This window comes from Halichoeres trimaculatus, unplaced genomic scaffold, assembly GCF_033239565.1.
Source record: "Halichoeres trimaculatus isolate MK-OKI-2021-1 unplaced genomic scaffold, fHalTri1.1 fHalTri1_scaffold_5, whole genome shotgun sequence".
In the NCBI taxonomy this organism is placed as follows: domain Eukaryota; kingdom Metazoa; phylum Chordata; class Actinopteri; order Labriformes; family Labridae; genus Halichoeres; species Halichoeres trimaculatus.
In genome coordinates this window covers 26,815,226-26,829,209 of record NW_027437183.1, presented here as the reverse complement: position 1 = coordinate 26,829,209, position 13,984 = coordinate 26,815,226, and the positions used below count along the sequence as shown (strand labels likewise).

General features: G+C 41.9%; 1 protein-coding gene across 2 annotated transcripts in view; it reads left to right on the top strand.

Annotated features, from left to right (window-relative positions):
* The window catches only part of arb2a (ARB2 cotranscriptional regulator A), a 157,418-nt gene that overhangs the window by 95,384 nt on the left and 48,050 nt on the right, over positions 1–13,984 (top strand). Inside the window, exons 9-10 of one of the 2 annotated variants that reach the window (XM_074670747.1) lie at positions 4,843–4,959; positions 12,211–12,295. In XM_074670747.1, coding sequence (XP_074526848.1) covers positions 4,843–4,959; positions 12,211–12,295 — 202 coding nt within the window. Of the gene's footprint in view, positions 1–4,842; positions 4,960–12,207; positions 12,296–13,984 lie in introns of both variants that reach the window. The other variant, XM_074670746.1, reaches the window with a different exon arrangement.

Below are 13,984 nucleotides of genomic sequence, written 5' to 3'. Positions count from 1 at the left end.
CGCTAACTCACAAACATACAAAGTGTAAAAATTAGAACATGGTTGGTCATGTGGTCACACAGCTTACATCTCAGCTCACTAGGGAGTATGTGGCTTCATGGTTTAAGCTGTGTTGTAAGCTAACCTTGAGTCTAGCCCACCTAGCAGAAGACACAGACATGCTAAGATTTAGCTTTCAGCATGCAGCTAACCACAGTTGTCATTGTGGCTTGTAAAACATGGGACCCAGTGGTGTCAGAATCATTGTGGTTTGGGGCCACACTGGATACACACTCTCTCCTGGAGTTATTATTTGTCAACCTATTCCCCCAACTGTTACCACAGCCAACCACATCTGCGCTGGCATAGCAGCAATAAGAGCTGTCAGGAGAAATGATTGATATAGCCAGTGCTGAGAGATGAGTTCTTTGGTCTTTAATCTTTGTTTGAGGCATCATCAGGAAAACAGACTTTGTTTGGTGAGACTTCCTGATTTATTTTCTCCTCATTGCAGCAAATCTACTGTACAACACTTTGAAAGTACCTCTCAAAATGGAGTCACAGAAACTATGGCACAAAGTTAGTTACAGACAGTCTGAGAGAAAGTTTGCATTGTGTTTCTAAAATGATAAATATTGTTTTAACTGACCAAACCTGTAAAAAATGGTGCGGGATGTAAAAATCTCAGTAGCAGCCATTGGATCTCCAAAGACCTCATCATCTCATGTTTTTAAAATCATTTCCTCCTGTCATCTTTTTGCTTAATGAGCTGTCTGTCTTCACCAAATCAATCATGCACTGTCTAAATACTGGTAATGAAGTTCCTGCAAGGGCCGTTCAGCACCATCTCCAACCCAACTTTACCTCATCCTCACCAACTGAGCCTTTTATTCTTTGTTCTTACATACGTTATTCCTTCTCCTCTGACTGTCAGTCATTTAGCAAAACTACCCCTTTGTTAGGGAGTGCTCACAGCTCTGCTCATTCATTCCTTTCCTCTGGTTTTCTTTTATACCTTTTATATATTTATCTTTTATAAATATCTTTCTCTGTCTTCCATTTATCTGAATATCCTTTGTTAACTCTAAAGTACTTTGTGTTTAAAGTGGCATGCCAGAATGATTTTTAAAAAGACAGACAGAAACAGTCTTTAATTCATGACAGGTTGGCAAACAGAGTTTACTTCCACCAGTTTTCAAATTTATTACAGCTCAGTTACAGTTTCCGTATACCAGTGAACCATACCCATGTTAAGCACTTGTTCCATACAAAATAAAAAATGTTGGGCCCAAGAGGAGTACACAACAGGAGCAAGTAGAGACCTATTTATCCACTTTGAAAGTGGAAAAAACTTCAAATTTCAGCCCAGACTTGGGAGATGTTTTTGAGTGGCTTGAGGCCACATTCTCAGTGTTTTCCATAGGCAGTCCACTGCCTCCTGTTTCCTGGCCTCTGCTTGCATCTTCTATGCTCAGGGACTGGCCCGTTTGGCTAGTGTCAGAAAGTAGGACCTTGACTGATGCCTCCAGTTTTAAAAGGTTGACTTTGCTGCTCCCATGGGCCCAGTTCTGCCAGAGGAAAGCTTTTCAACCAACTGTGGGAGATTGTGAAGTGCAGAGACTAACATGTATCTGTGGTTGTGTTAGAATGATTTTGAGATTTTGAGAACATGAGCATTTTTCATTTCTTACTGCCTGCACTTTTTATACCAATGGTGGTTACATCTTACCTTTCAGTCAGCTCTGTTCACCACCATGGTGAAGACACCCCAATAGAAGCTTATCAGCTGTGTGATGTATGAATCCTTAGGGCCTTAATAGATTCCATTTATCTCTATACACTCCCTCTTTAATTTGTCTGGGAACGAGAGGATGTATTCAAATGCACGCCTGTCATTTTGATATACAACCAGCCAGCCAGAGCCAGTGCTGCCGTAGATGACCAGTGTAAGCTGTCTGTGAATGTGTAAAAGAAGGATGATTGCTTTGGTTTTCATTTGAGTGGGAAACTCTCACTCACTCATGTTGCTGTTGTTCCATCTTAAGCCCACCATACCTAGCCAAACCACAGCTGGAATCTCAAGCTGAAGCCCTTGTATCGAAAAGTTTTTACCCTTTGTGAAAAGTAAATAAAAACAGAGGGTAATGAATTGCAAAATATTCAGACACATCTAAAGCACCTTTGGTAAGATTTTGGGATGTTATTAGACAGACAGTGATGACAATCAGCAACTAGGTAGACAAATTCTACGTTGTAGCTTATATTGACTCGAACTTTTGGAAGAGGAAGGCGGTAGACCACATGGCTGCAGGACAGAAGAAATGCACATTTTTCACTTTGTCAACTTTGTCAACAGGAAATGTTCAAAGTGGTAAATATCTTTGACTCTTAAAACAGAGAGCAGATAGCAGGAGAGTTTTCATCCAAAAACACTACTTAAACATACACAAGACAAAATTATTTTGTCAATAATCAACACCAATAGAAAATTTTATGCCCCCGCCAAGCATTTACTGCAAAGGCTGGGACACGGTTATGTTTACCATTCTGATTTATCTCCTCTTCTTTTAACAACAATCTATAAATATTGGGCACCCACAAGATTAAGTGGTATAATGTTCAAGTATGCTCGAATCCCTCCTTGTTGTAGGATTTCAGCTGCTCAGCAATTCAGGGTTTCGTATAATGCCTCAAACATTTTCAGTGGGTAATAAACCAGAGTTAAACCAGTTAACAAGATGTTGTTTACTTAGCACACATGCTGCATTTAGCTTCATAACCTGTATGAATTGTTTATCATTGGCAGGGCCTTAAAAAATAGCAGGTCACCTATACCTTGTGAACTAATGCATCACCATACTCTCACAGTTGATAGCTTTAAACTTTGTAAGACATGGTGTCCATGGTTTCCAAAAAGAGTCACATCTTGATCCATCAGACCACAGGGCAGTTTTCCGCAGAGACTCAGTCCAAATTAAATGAGCTCTGGTCACAAAAAAAAGCTTCAGTGTTTCATGGTGTGTTTATGTGCTTTTGACTTTTTTTTACAGTTAAGACTTAAATATATGTTTGTTGGTTTATTTGTTCATTTGTTTTGTTCATTCTTAAATCCATCAGCTGTGATCTTATTCAGTGGATTTTGTAAGTGTGCCTGAGCCATGAATATGATGTTAAAAACAGAAACTTTTTTCTACCTTTCTTAATGTAATGCTGTATGATGGCCAGTAGCTTTAAACTGTTAGTTTTTTCAGCCATGTCTTTCGTGTACATAGGGTTTTATCCAGATTCACTTGATTTTTTTTAAACCATGTCATGCGCTGTTGACAAAGAAATCCTCAGATTCATTGTAGTATATTACATTGCAGTTTTATGTCAAGAAGCACCATTCTATATTTTAACCCATTTATCAGTGAAAATTTTTTAGTGGTGAGTTGCTCTTGTAAGGCCCATTTATGCTCAACGCCACTTGTGGATCCGGATACAGACAAAGCCTTCTGTCCATGTTCTACGTAAACCACAGGAGCAGTGTTGGTGTTACTACTCGATACAAAATAAAAATAGCAGAAAATAAAAACGGCAGAACTTTCATCATGTATTTAACTGCCTCACCGACCGCAGCCTCCTACAATGCTGCCGTTTTTGTCTTTTATGCCAGCAGTACATTAGTTAAACCTCTTCCACATTTGGCATGTTTGTTTTTGAGTTTGTTGATGACATAAACTTTGACTCTGGGCTACCCCCCATGGTGGATGTATTGGTTAACAGAAATGCCAACGTAATGGACGTGTGGAAGTAGACTGAAGTAAAAAAAAAGGATGGATACATTTTTGCTGTAAAGGGATTATAAATGGGCCTTTTAACAATACTATTGAAAGTTAAAATCTTATTGATTGTGCCGTGCTCCATTCTATGTTTTACACATTTTCCGGTCTTTTTCACAACTTTTTTTTTCTGCTTTAATCAATACCCAGATCTCAGCATTATACTGCACGGGTATATCTCAACACTGAGTAGTAAGACATTACTATTTTAATACTAACAAAGATTCATTAGTTAAAGACAAAATTTTCCTTCCTCTTGATGACATTGACTCTTCAGTGTTGTTATACTTTGGCATCGCCTTCGGTCTAGCAATGACCAATATCCGTGCAGTACTCCAGTGCTTGAACTCATCTCCTATTCACAAACCTCTTCCCTGGGAGAACTGAACATATGCTGTAAGTGATTGTTAACTTATTGTTGCAAGTCCTGTTCTCTTTTCTTCCTGTTTTATCTTAAAGCAAAGCAGAGTGAAACAGCTCACCCCCAAGGCCTGGCTTCAGAACTCCTTGGGGTGGGACCTTCGGTGTGGGAAGTCTATTGTAGTGCAGTAACAAGTTCTTTGTGTGACATTTTCCTTGGCGTTGACATTCAGAGGGGAATAGGAAGACGAGTCTGTGGACACCACGTTCTCTGTGACATGTGAAGGGAAAGGGTATTAAGAATGGGGGCCGAGGTACCCGAACGTGCACAGGGAAGGGCATTTGCACAGAACGTGACAAGGACACGCTATGGTGGTGAAGCTCTTTCATATTTCACTTTATACATTATGCTATACACCAGGTTGAATCTGTGTCTGCTGGTTACAAATCTGTTCACTGGGCCACTGCTATCATTGTCAGAGGAAAAGGCCGACTCTTTGAATTGGACAGGGAATATGATTTTTATTTAAGAGCCACATGATATTGTATTGTAGAATTACTTTGAACCTTTTTATATAATTAAGATTATTTATTTTGTTAAGATGAGTTCAAAGCTCTTGTCTTTGTTATAGTAATGTCAAGCACCCTTGTGTAACAAACATCTGTTTTGTCTCTCTGGCAGATGAATCAGAGGGAAATGCAAGTGAAGAGCAAGGTGTGTGCTGTGGCTCTGACTGATTCATCTCACAACATCTGGCTGCAGGACACCAGTAAAGGCACACAGGACTGGATGCAGCAGGTGAAACAAACTTGAATACTCAAACACACACTTAAGGCAAACAAAGACACAGCAAACTGTCCAGCGGCCCATTCCTGAGCTTCCATCTCATCATGTAAATCCCTGCAGCAGTGAGCCAAGGTCTCTCAGATCTTGCTCTTTTCTTAATTTCTCCCAGTACAACCTCACTGACCAGTACAGGTACCCCTGACCAGCAGCGAGTGGTTAAAGTCATAGAGAACCATTGTTTGCTGTGTCCTCTTTTTTTAACCACCAGCCTTTTTTTCCTGGGTGCATGTCAATGAATAACTGAGACAGTTAACCCCTTACTGTCTGTGTATGCATTTTAATGTGTGTGTGTGGCTGTGCATGCATATGTGCACGTATGTGTGTGTTTGTATGAGCCTGTAGGTAAGCATGTGAGATAGAATGTGCATTTGTGTTAGCTTCATTTTACCACTTGCCCTTTCTGGTGTGACCTCTGCGCCATACGCAGCACCTGGGCTCACTCAGTATGCACATACAGATGAGGACCATCTAAGACCAGAGCCAGAGATGCAAATGTCAGACACTCGCACATCTCACACACACACACACACACACACACACACACACACACACACACACACACACACACACACACACACACACACACACACACACCCACCCCATACCTTTATTTGTATTACATCCTCTTTTGTATCCCCTGCCTTTTGTTTTTGCTATTTCTGTCATCTCCCAATTTGCCAGTGTGTTTGGTTTTGTGTGCTGAAGTGTACCTCACTTGTCCCTGAGTGTGTGTATGTATGTTAGTTTGTGTGATGGGGATTCAAGGTTGCACCGGCCCCCTTCTCCTTGTCTGGTGTTTCCTATTTTTGATTCATCTAAGGGATGTGTCGGGACACATCATAATTGGAATGTTAAGTGATTTTCTATTTGTGATGATTACCCAGAACAATAAATCTGAAATAACCTTCTTTGTCCGGTCAGAGGAAGGAGAGAGGCAAGGATACACTCTCTCTTGTACTCATTAACCCTCTGTCCTTTTTTGACTGAATTAAGAGAAGAGCTTAACAATTCATCTAGGGGACAACAGTGGCATACAGAACTACAGTGTGAAGATAACGTTACAACGGCTGTAGATTACAAGTGCTTTAGATTTTGTTTTGTGGTCTCAGATATTTACTAATTCTTCCTAAAACCACGTTTCTTTCTCTTAGCCAATAGCCAGCCAGATCTGGGCAAGGTACTCCAAGAGAGCACTCATAAAATTGAATAACATTGTGCTGATGTTACAAGTTTATGATCCATCTAATTCAGTAACTAACTGTAGTTTAAAAGCAAAAATCCTGTTATCTTTTGAAACTGATTTGATTTTAATTAAATCATTGGAACCGAAAACTATTTCAGTGCCTATCAAACAGGCCATAACCTTAATTATTAAAAAAGATATTCATCAAGGTGTTTTGACTTAGTATTTTATCTGCTGGTGTAACACCAGACATTCAAACCGTAAATCAATGCTACAAACTGTTAGACCGAACAGTTATTTTTAATATTAACACATGGAGGGGATTCCTACTAAAGCAAAGGACCTTATTTAAATAGCACATCCCATTTTGATGTGATTAATTCAGTTTGTAACTCAAACTCAGTATTTCATCAGATAACTTGCTTTAGGGCATGGATGACAGTGCTAGTTGACAAGCCCCGGGTCAGACTGAGGATTGAGGTGAATCCAAAACCTAATCCGTCCTAGCCATTTACATCAGAAACCAGTGTTGGGTGTGTGTATGTGGTTCCCCCAAAAGGTCACAGTCTCTCTGTCTTCCATCCAATATGCTAATCCCATGGCGCTGAGCTGATCTGGAGGTCTGTATTACTGGCTCATTTTCCTGATGTTTGGCTTTGAATGATCACACGTTACATGTGCACATGAGCACACACACAGACTCTGACAGTCGGAGCATCTAATGCTCTTTTATAACCCATGCAAAGTTGGATATTGCAGCAAGCATAAATCAGACTTGTAATGCACACTGAGGTATGGTTTTACACAACAAAAAGGTGCAGCACATCACAGATGGGGGGAGCTAGCAGTGAACCTGAATAATGTCCTGGGTGGTTTTGTAGATACGGGTGCCTGTATGAGTGGGTGCACACGGGGCTGGCATACCCCCAGCCATGCACTGCTCTGTTCTCCTCGGACAGAGATAATTCCCTCCCTCCGAGGTTCAAGAGGTCACTGAATGGTGGGATGGAGCGATGAGAAGGGAAGAGTAAAGAGAGGAGATGGGATTTAGAGATCAGCGCCTGCTGGGCTAGGTTATATAGAGCAAATGGGTCAGACGAGGGGTACCTGACGTCAACACCAGGAGACAAAACAAAGAGAAAAGGTGAGAGAAACGAAAAGAGGAAGGAATATGCAGAGGCAGAGAAAGAAAAACACTCCCATTGACTGAGACAGGAAAAGAAATAGGCAGAGAAATAAAGTATGGGAAACGTTCAATTATTAAAATCCCGTAGACTGGCGCCAAGAAAGCCCAGGGTAGAGCAGGGGGAAAGCAAAACAAAGAGACAGGTAGGATATGAATGGAGTGAATACAGATGGAGGAGAGGAGATGAAGAGATGTACGTGGAGATAGATGAGTGGTATAGTGAGGAGAAGTGAGTGAGGGAGAGAAATGCGAATGATGGTGTACAGCTGGCAGCCTGTCACAGTCTCCAAGGTGTCTCCTGTCACTGTGCTGGCCTGCTGTCACACTCTAGTGGCCTGCCCAGAGTGCACACACACACACACACACACACACACACACACACACACACACACACACACACACACACACACACACACACACACACTGAGTCGTACACACACACACATACAGAGTACACTATGGTCATGAATAAACCATCCTAATCCACAGAGATTATACAGCCACTGGAGGAGGTGGGAGAAAGGCAGACACAGAGAAGGGAGCAGGAAGTGATACTCAGGACTACTTTTTTGAGAAGTTAGGATGCAGCCTGTCATGTGTGTTATGCTTAAGACTTTTGTACACTTAGCACAGAGTTTCTGTCACGGCTTTGTGGAAAAAATTAGGGGGTGAAAATCAGTGGCAGCTGCTAGTCAGTCAAGGAGGGGAAGCTAATTTTTTCCAGCCTACATCATAAATTTGTTTATTTATTTAAAGGTAAATTCTACCCTCTGTTCCTTTTCGAGAAAATTATCTGTGACCCTGTCGTACCAACCAGGTGTTTTTTCCAGGGATTTTACCAGTGTTCTCTCAATGGCCAGCATAGCTAGACTGCTTAAACGGCCTTGGCCCATTGTGTTGCGGGTATAAGACTTGAGCCGCTTAAAACAGGAGAAGCTCCTCTCTACAGAAGATGCTCCGGTGGAGGGTTAAACTTCAAGATCACTGACTGGCTCATTTCACTGTCAATCAAAAAGGGATTCGGCCTCAGACAGATCATCCAATCATCACGCAGAAGCAGAGCTTTCAGGCCAGCCCACTGCCTCATAGACCCCCAGAGACGCTGAGTGTCCAATGGGCGGGACAAAGCCCAGCGTTTATCCAATGACTGTCCAGTTTCCACGGTGGAACAACCCACTCTAAGGTTCCCCGCTGAAGTCAGAAGATGGTCAGCGTCCGACTGAGTTAAAGCGCTGAGACGCTGCGGGGATGAATGAGAAGGAGGTGGAGCCAGTTACCTGTGATAGGTAGCTGATTCTGAACAAAAGATGAAGGAAGTCTAGTGCATATTTTGTCAATGAAATTTACACACAGCAGAAACATATCACCACTTTTTTGGGGACATTTTAGGGGAAGCTGAGCTTCCCTTGCAGTCTTAGAGCAATCGCCACTGGTGGAAATGGCAATTGACAAATACATGAAGTCAATCTTACTAAAATATTTACTCCCTTCATGTATATTGTGTAGTCTTTGCTCGACAAGAAACCTTTTGGTACACCGTGTTTAGCAAGTTGTCCCCACTCAGTTTATGCATTGTGATAATAAAATGTAGCTTGTTCTGTCTGAATGTGAATTTGTAATGCGTTTACAGCTGGGGGTTTTTTTAAGACAGAGAGCATGTCTCCCTTACAAATCCAGCATGTGTGTATATATTCCTGTTACACTTACTGTGTAGTGGATATATACACCAAGAGAGGGGCTTATTTGGTCCTCATGAGGACTCCATTAGATCACCACGCCATCAGCTGAGTGCAGTATGTTTTCTCCATTACCCTCTGAGTGTGTGTGTGAGTGTGTGGTTGTTGTGTATGTGACGCAGGCAGACTGCCTTTCTCTCTGACTTGCAGAAGGAAGCAGGTGCTGGATGACACACAGGCAGAGACACACAGGCAGAGACACATACTAGACAAAAATGGCCTAAAAGCTTCAGTGCAGAGGGAAAGAGCTGACACATGCTAGTCATCACACCCTCAGACCAAAGTACACAGATATAGTTAGTTTTAGTTAGTGATAGCCTCTACTCACAACTCTTTAAACTTTCAAATATTTGATGAGTAAAAAAATGTGTCCATATGTGTGAGCACATGTTTATATATATATATACATACAGCCTTAATCCATACACATTCAGAGACATGCAGAGCGGCAGAGGTGGGGGAGAGTCAAATCTGTTTACATGTTTGTTTTCCGTCTGCCTTTAGTTCAATGGCGCTATTGATCGGCTGACGAGCTGCTTGAAGTGATGATGCTATGCGTCACAGGCAGCCGATCTGATGTGCCATCCTTTTGTCACATTGCCCTCCTCTAATCCCAGCTAGCAGGCCTTGCCTTTATGTGACTGCTGTTATGCCTGAGGTCTCCCACCGCACTGGTGTGTGTGTGTGTGTGTGTGTGTGTGTGTGTGTGTGTTTGTTTGTGCGTGCGCATGTGTGTTTGTGTGTGTGCGTGCATGTATTTATGTGAGCGTCTGTGTGCACATGTGTGTTGTTGCCTTGACAAATCTATTCAAACCCCGGCCTCCCAGCCTCCATCGGCAGTGCTGGTGGAGGTGAAGGAGGAGGGAGGAGGGCCCTTTGAAAGACTCCCCTCCTTCCTTCCATCCAGCCGCCTCTAACCCACTGCTAGCCCAGCTGACATCTTCCTTGAGACAGACTGAATGAATTAAAGGAGATACAATGAGACACTTGATGTAGCAGTCAAGGAGCCCCACTGCTTCTGTGCTCCTCCGCACCGCTCTGCCCTCCAGCCTGGGCTCAGAGGAGAGCACATCTAGGGCACAGCAAAGGATCTAAAAATACACAATATGCCACTGTTTACTAGGATGACTTGTCATCTTCCCCCAACACTGAAGCCCCCCATCCTACTTCTTGTTTCCTGTTCCCCTCATCTCTCTGTGTGACCTCTTTGGCTCCTCTCATACTGTACTGCTTTCACATGTGAGCACTGTGAGCGAAAGAAAATAATCTAGAGGAAGTTAGTAACAGGGCATTACTTCTCTATAAGAGTGGACTTTATTTTCTTTTTATTAGATGGGAATAGATCACACATAAAAGCTAGCCTTTATTTTAATACTTGACTCATTTGAAACATTTCCCAGTGGAATAGCTGTTTATAAAGAATAAAGTAATGTGCGACTTGTTATTTGTTAATATTAGAGATTTGCATAGATAGTCCAGATGTTTCATCCTGATTATGTCTTGTAATTATTTTACATATCTCTAAAAGCTTATAGTGCCGTAATCACTAGTGGACAGATGATGTGGTACTTATATTAGAAGACATCATCTTTGACATAAACTACTGTGAGCAAAAATCAAATCTGTGAGCAAAAAACATGCCTTTTTCAGGAATTATTTACTTAAAAAGTGGTATATCAAGTTCCTCTACAGCTGAAATTTGATGTGGCCCTGAATTTTTTTTGCGTGTGTCTGTAATGTGAACCAGTAAAGTGGGTTCTTCGTGTCATTCCTTGAGGGGTTAGATTAGGAGTTGTTTTTTTAAAGATTGGTGAATCCAGTCCCTCCTCTTTTAGAGCCTTGGGAGTCAGGGTGCTTGAGGGCAAAAATGTGAACGCACATGAGTGTTTATATGTGTGTTAGTGCGTCTGAAGGGCTCACGACACAGCACATCTTCATGGGAGACCCCACCGTGCAACCGCTGACCCACACACACACAGACACACAGACACACAGGCACACGCTCACACAAGCATGCACAACACTGTAATGACTGTCAGGGGGCCAGGGTGAAAGTAAACAAGGGCAGATAAGCGGTGATTCAGAAGGACGCCAGCTGCACATTCTAATCTCTTTACATTTTCTCTTTCTTCTATTGAACTTTTATCTTATCTGGGGAACGTCTTCTCCAAGCATTCCTTCTGAGTCTCCCTCTGTCCTTCTCGCTCCCTTTTCCCTTGTTTTCTTACAGACCTTACAAACCACAGCACACAGCTCCAGCTGTGTGGTCGACAGGAAAAACATGCTTACATTTAGTGTCATCTAAAAAAAAATCCACAGAATCCCAATGTTCTTACAATGTAAATAATTTTAATAGTTGATCATTATTTTTTTCAGTGTCCCAAAATTTGTTTGAAAGAGCCAAGTAGGTAGAAAGAGGAGTCCTACACTGACAGGATGATAAAGACAGCATCAAAAAAACAACAGATGAAGAGGTCTCCTCTCCCTTCTGACAGTAGAGTTGTCAACCACAGGGGGTTTGAGGGGACCAGGGATGTTTGCAGGGGGTTATGGGTCAGCAAACTGGTCAGACACCCTCCCCCAGGGCGCCCACTGATCCAGCGTGGTAGAAGGCCTCAGACTCCACCACAAACAAACGCCAAGCTGTCTGAGCAACATGTCACACAGCTTTTAATTGCTTGCCCCCCCTTCTTTTTCTCTCTCACACACACCTTTTCCTCTTTCCTTACGTCTCAAATCCTTGTCCTCCCCACCTTTACTCTTTCATCACCATCTGTCCTTCGTTTCATTCTGTTTATCTGTTTTTGCTTTCTAATATTTCTTTCAATGTCCGTTAATATTTCAAAAGTCTATGATGTGAAAGAGAATAATAATCTTGAAACAAATTAGATTATGAAGTTTTTGATCACATTCCTTCCCTTTACTATATTAATTCTGTTGTCCAACACATATTTGTTTGTGTTTGTTGCAGGATGCTGGTTGCCACATTTTCATTTCCTGTACAGAAATCCTTCCATGCCATAAGAAATTTGAAATCATCTCTTGTTGTTGTAAAGAATGTAATTTTACAAATCCATCAATTTGTTCTCTTTCAGCAGCACTGCTGTAACTGGGTAGCAAGTTCAGAGCCCCTTGACACACCCGTCGACTCCATGCTGCCTGACTGTCCACGGGTCTCTGCAGGTAAAAAAAAGACTTTGTGTACACATATCAGCAGTATATACTTAATTAGTTATCTAAGACTAATGCCAGTTTCCATATGTGGTAACTGTTCAAGAGGTTTGATGAAGAGCAGAAAAGAAGGACTGGCACGCTAGCACAGATGCGAGCAAGTTCAGAGTGCTTTTCACCAGCGTTTCCTGATGTTGGGTTACAAAGGTTAAGTTAAAATGCTGCACTTCCACTTCCCTTAGTGCCCATTAGCTCTGCTTTAAAGGACTCTGAATGCGTCATATTTGCTTTCATTCAATAGTATTATAAAAAGAATTCTAAGCTAATACAATATACCAACCTGAGGTTTGTCACAAAGGATGTGCCAATGCTAGTGAGTAAAACTAAGAAGTTGCAAAGTTTGCATCAAACTCAGATGTGCTAACAGAAACCAATTCATACATCTGCTTCCGATCTTTCTTAATCTGATTTCCTCTATGGCTTAAAGCACCGTAAGTGTGCTTTTAACAGGGTGTGGTTCGTTGACCATGTTCATATATGTGTGTATCAGTATGTGTGTGTGTTTGTGTGCACATGTTTGGGGTGTTGTGTAGATAGGAGTTCTTAGCAGAGCTGATTAAGAAGGATCATTCTAAGAGAAACTGAGGCAGTGTTAGATTATCTTAAACACAAACACACACACAGAAAAACAGGAGTGCAAGTCTAACACACACTGCAGAAATGTGCTATTTGATTCTGTTTCTATTTTAGTCTTCTTTCCAGAGCCCTCTCTCCTTTTCATCATCTACTGGCTCTCCTATATTCATTAATCCTCTCCTGTGGTGTTTGGCTTCCTGTCCCCGCGCCCTCTCTGTGGTTGACTGGCCTTGATGATGTCACAGCCATCATGAGAATGTGTCCTTAATGTAGGATTAGGGATGAAAGCTGTAATCCTCGACATGACCGTTGATAAGAGATGATGATTGCAGTGTTGTTTGAGGAGCGACACACATTCATGCATGCAGGCACAGGCGCGCACACACAGGAGAAACAGGAGTAGAGTCAGAGTTAAACAGAAATAATGAATCTAAAATATGTCATATGATTATTTTGTTTATTTCTGAATTGACTGTAAAAGCTTGGGTTTCTTGTGATCACTGAAAAACACGTTCACACACACATGTCCTTGTCTCATCACTCATTTCAATCATCACTCTGGAGGTCTTTCATTCTCTTCAAAGCCCCGCAGTGACATCACGGTGAATGTATAGGTCATCTTACACATGCTCCACATGTCAGTGAATACATCTCTGACAGTGCTATCTCATCTCAGCTACTAAAACACCATGTTCCTCACCGAGCTGTGTAGGCGGGTGGCCTTAACATCTACCAGTGAATCAGCTCCTTGAAATGTCATCCAGCCTTCAGTACAAAACCCAATACTGTATTTCATGTCCAAATGTCACTTTTTACTTTGATGTTCTATGTCTCGTCTCTGTGACTGCTGTTGGTCAGGAGGCAGTAACCTTTGAGCCAAGATATCGAGGTCGACTTTTAAATCCGTTGGCGTGCCTGACATTGTCCTAACACAGACCTGTTTGACACAGCATCCATCTGTATCTATGCACTATTGACTTGTGCTCTATTGACTTCTCCAAATTTAAACCAAGCTGAATAGATCTGAGTTGCTGGCCTGTTAACAGAGCTGCCAACTTGGCTTGT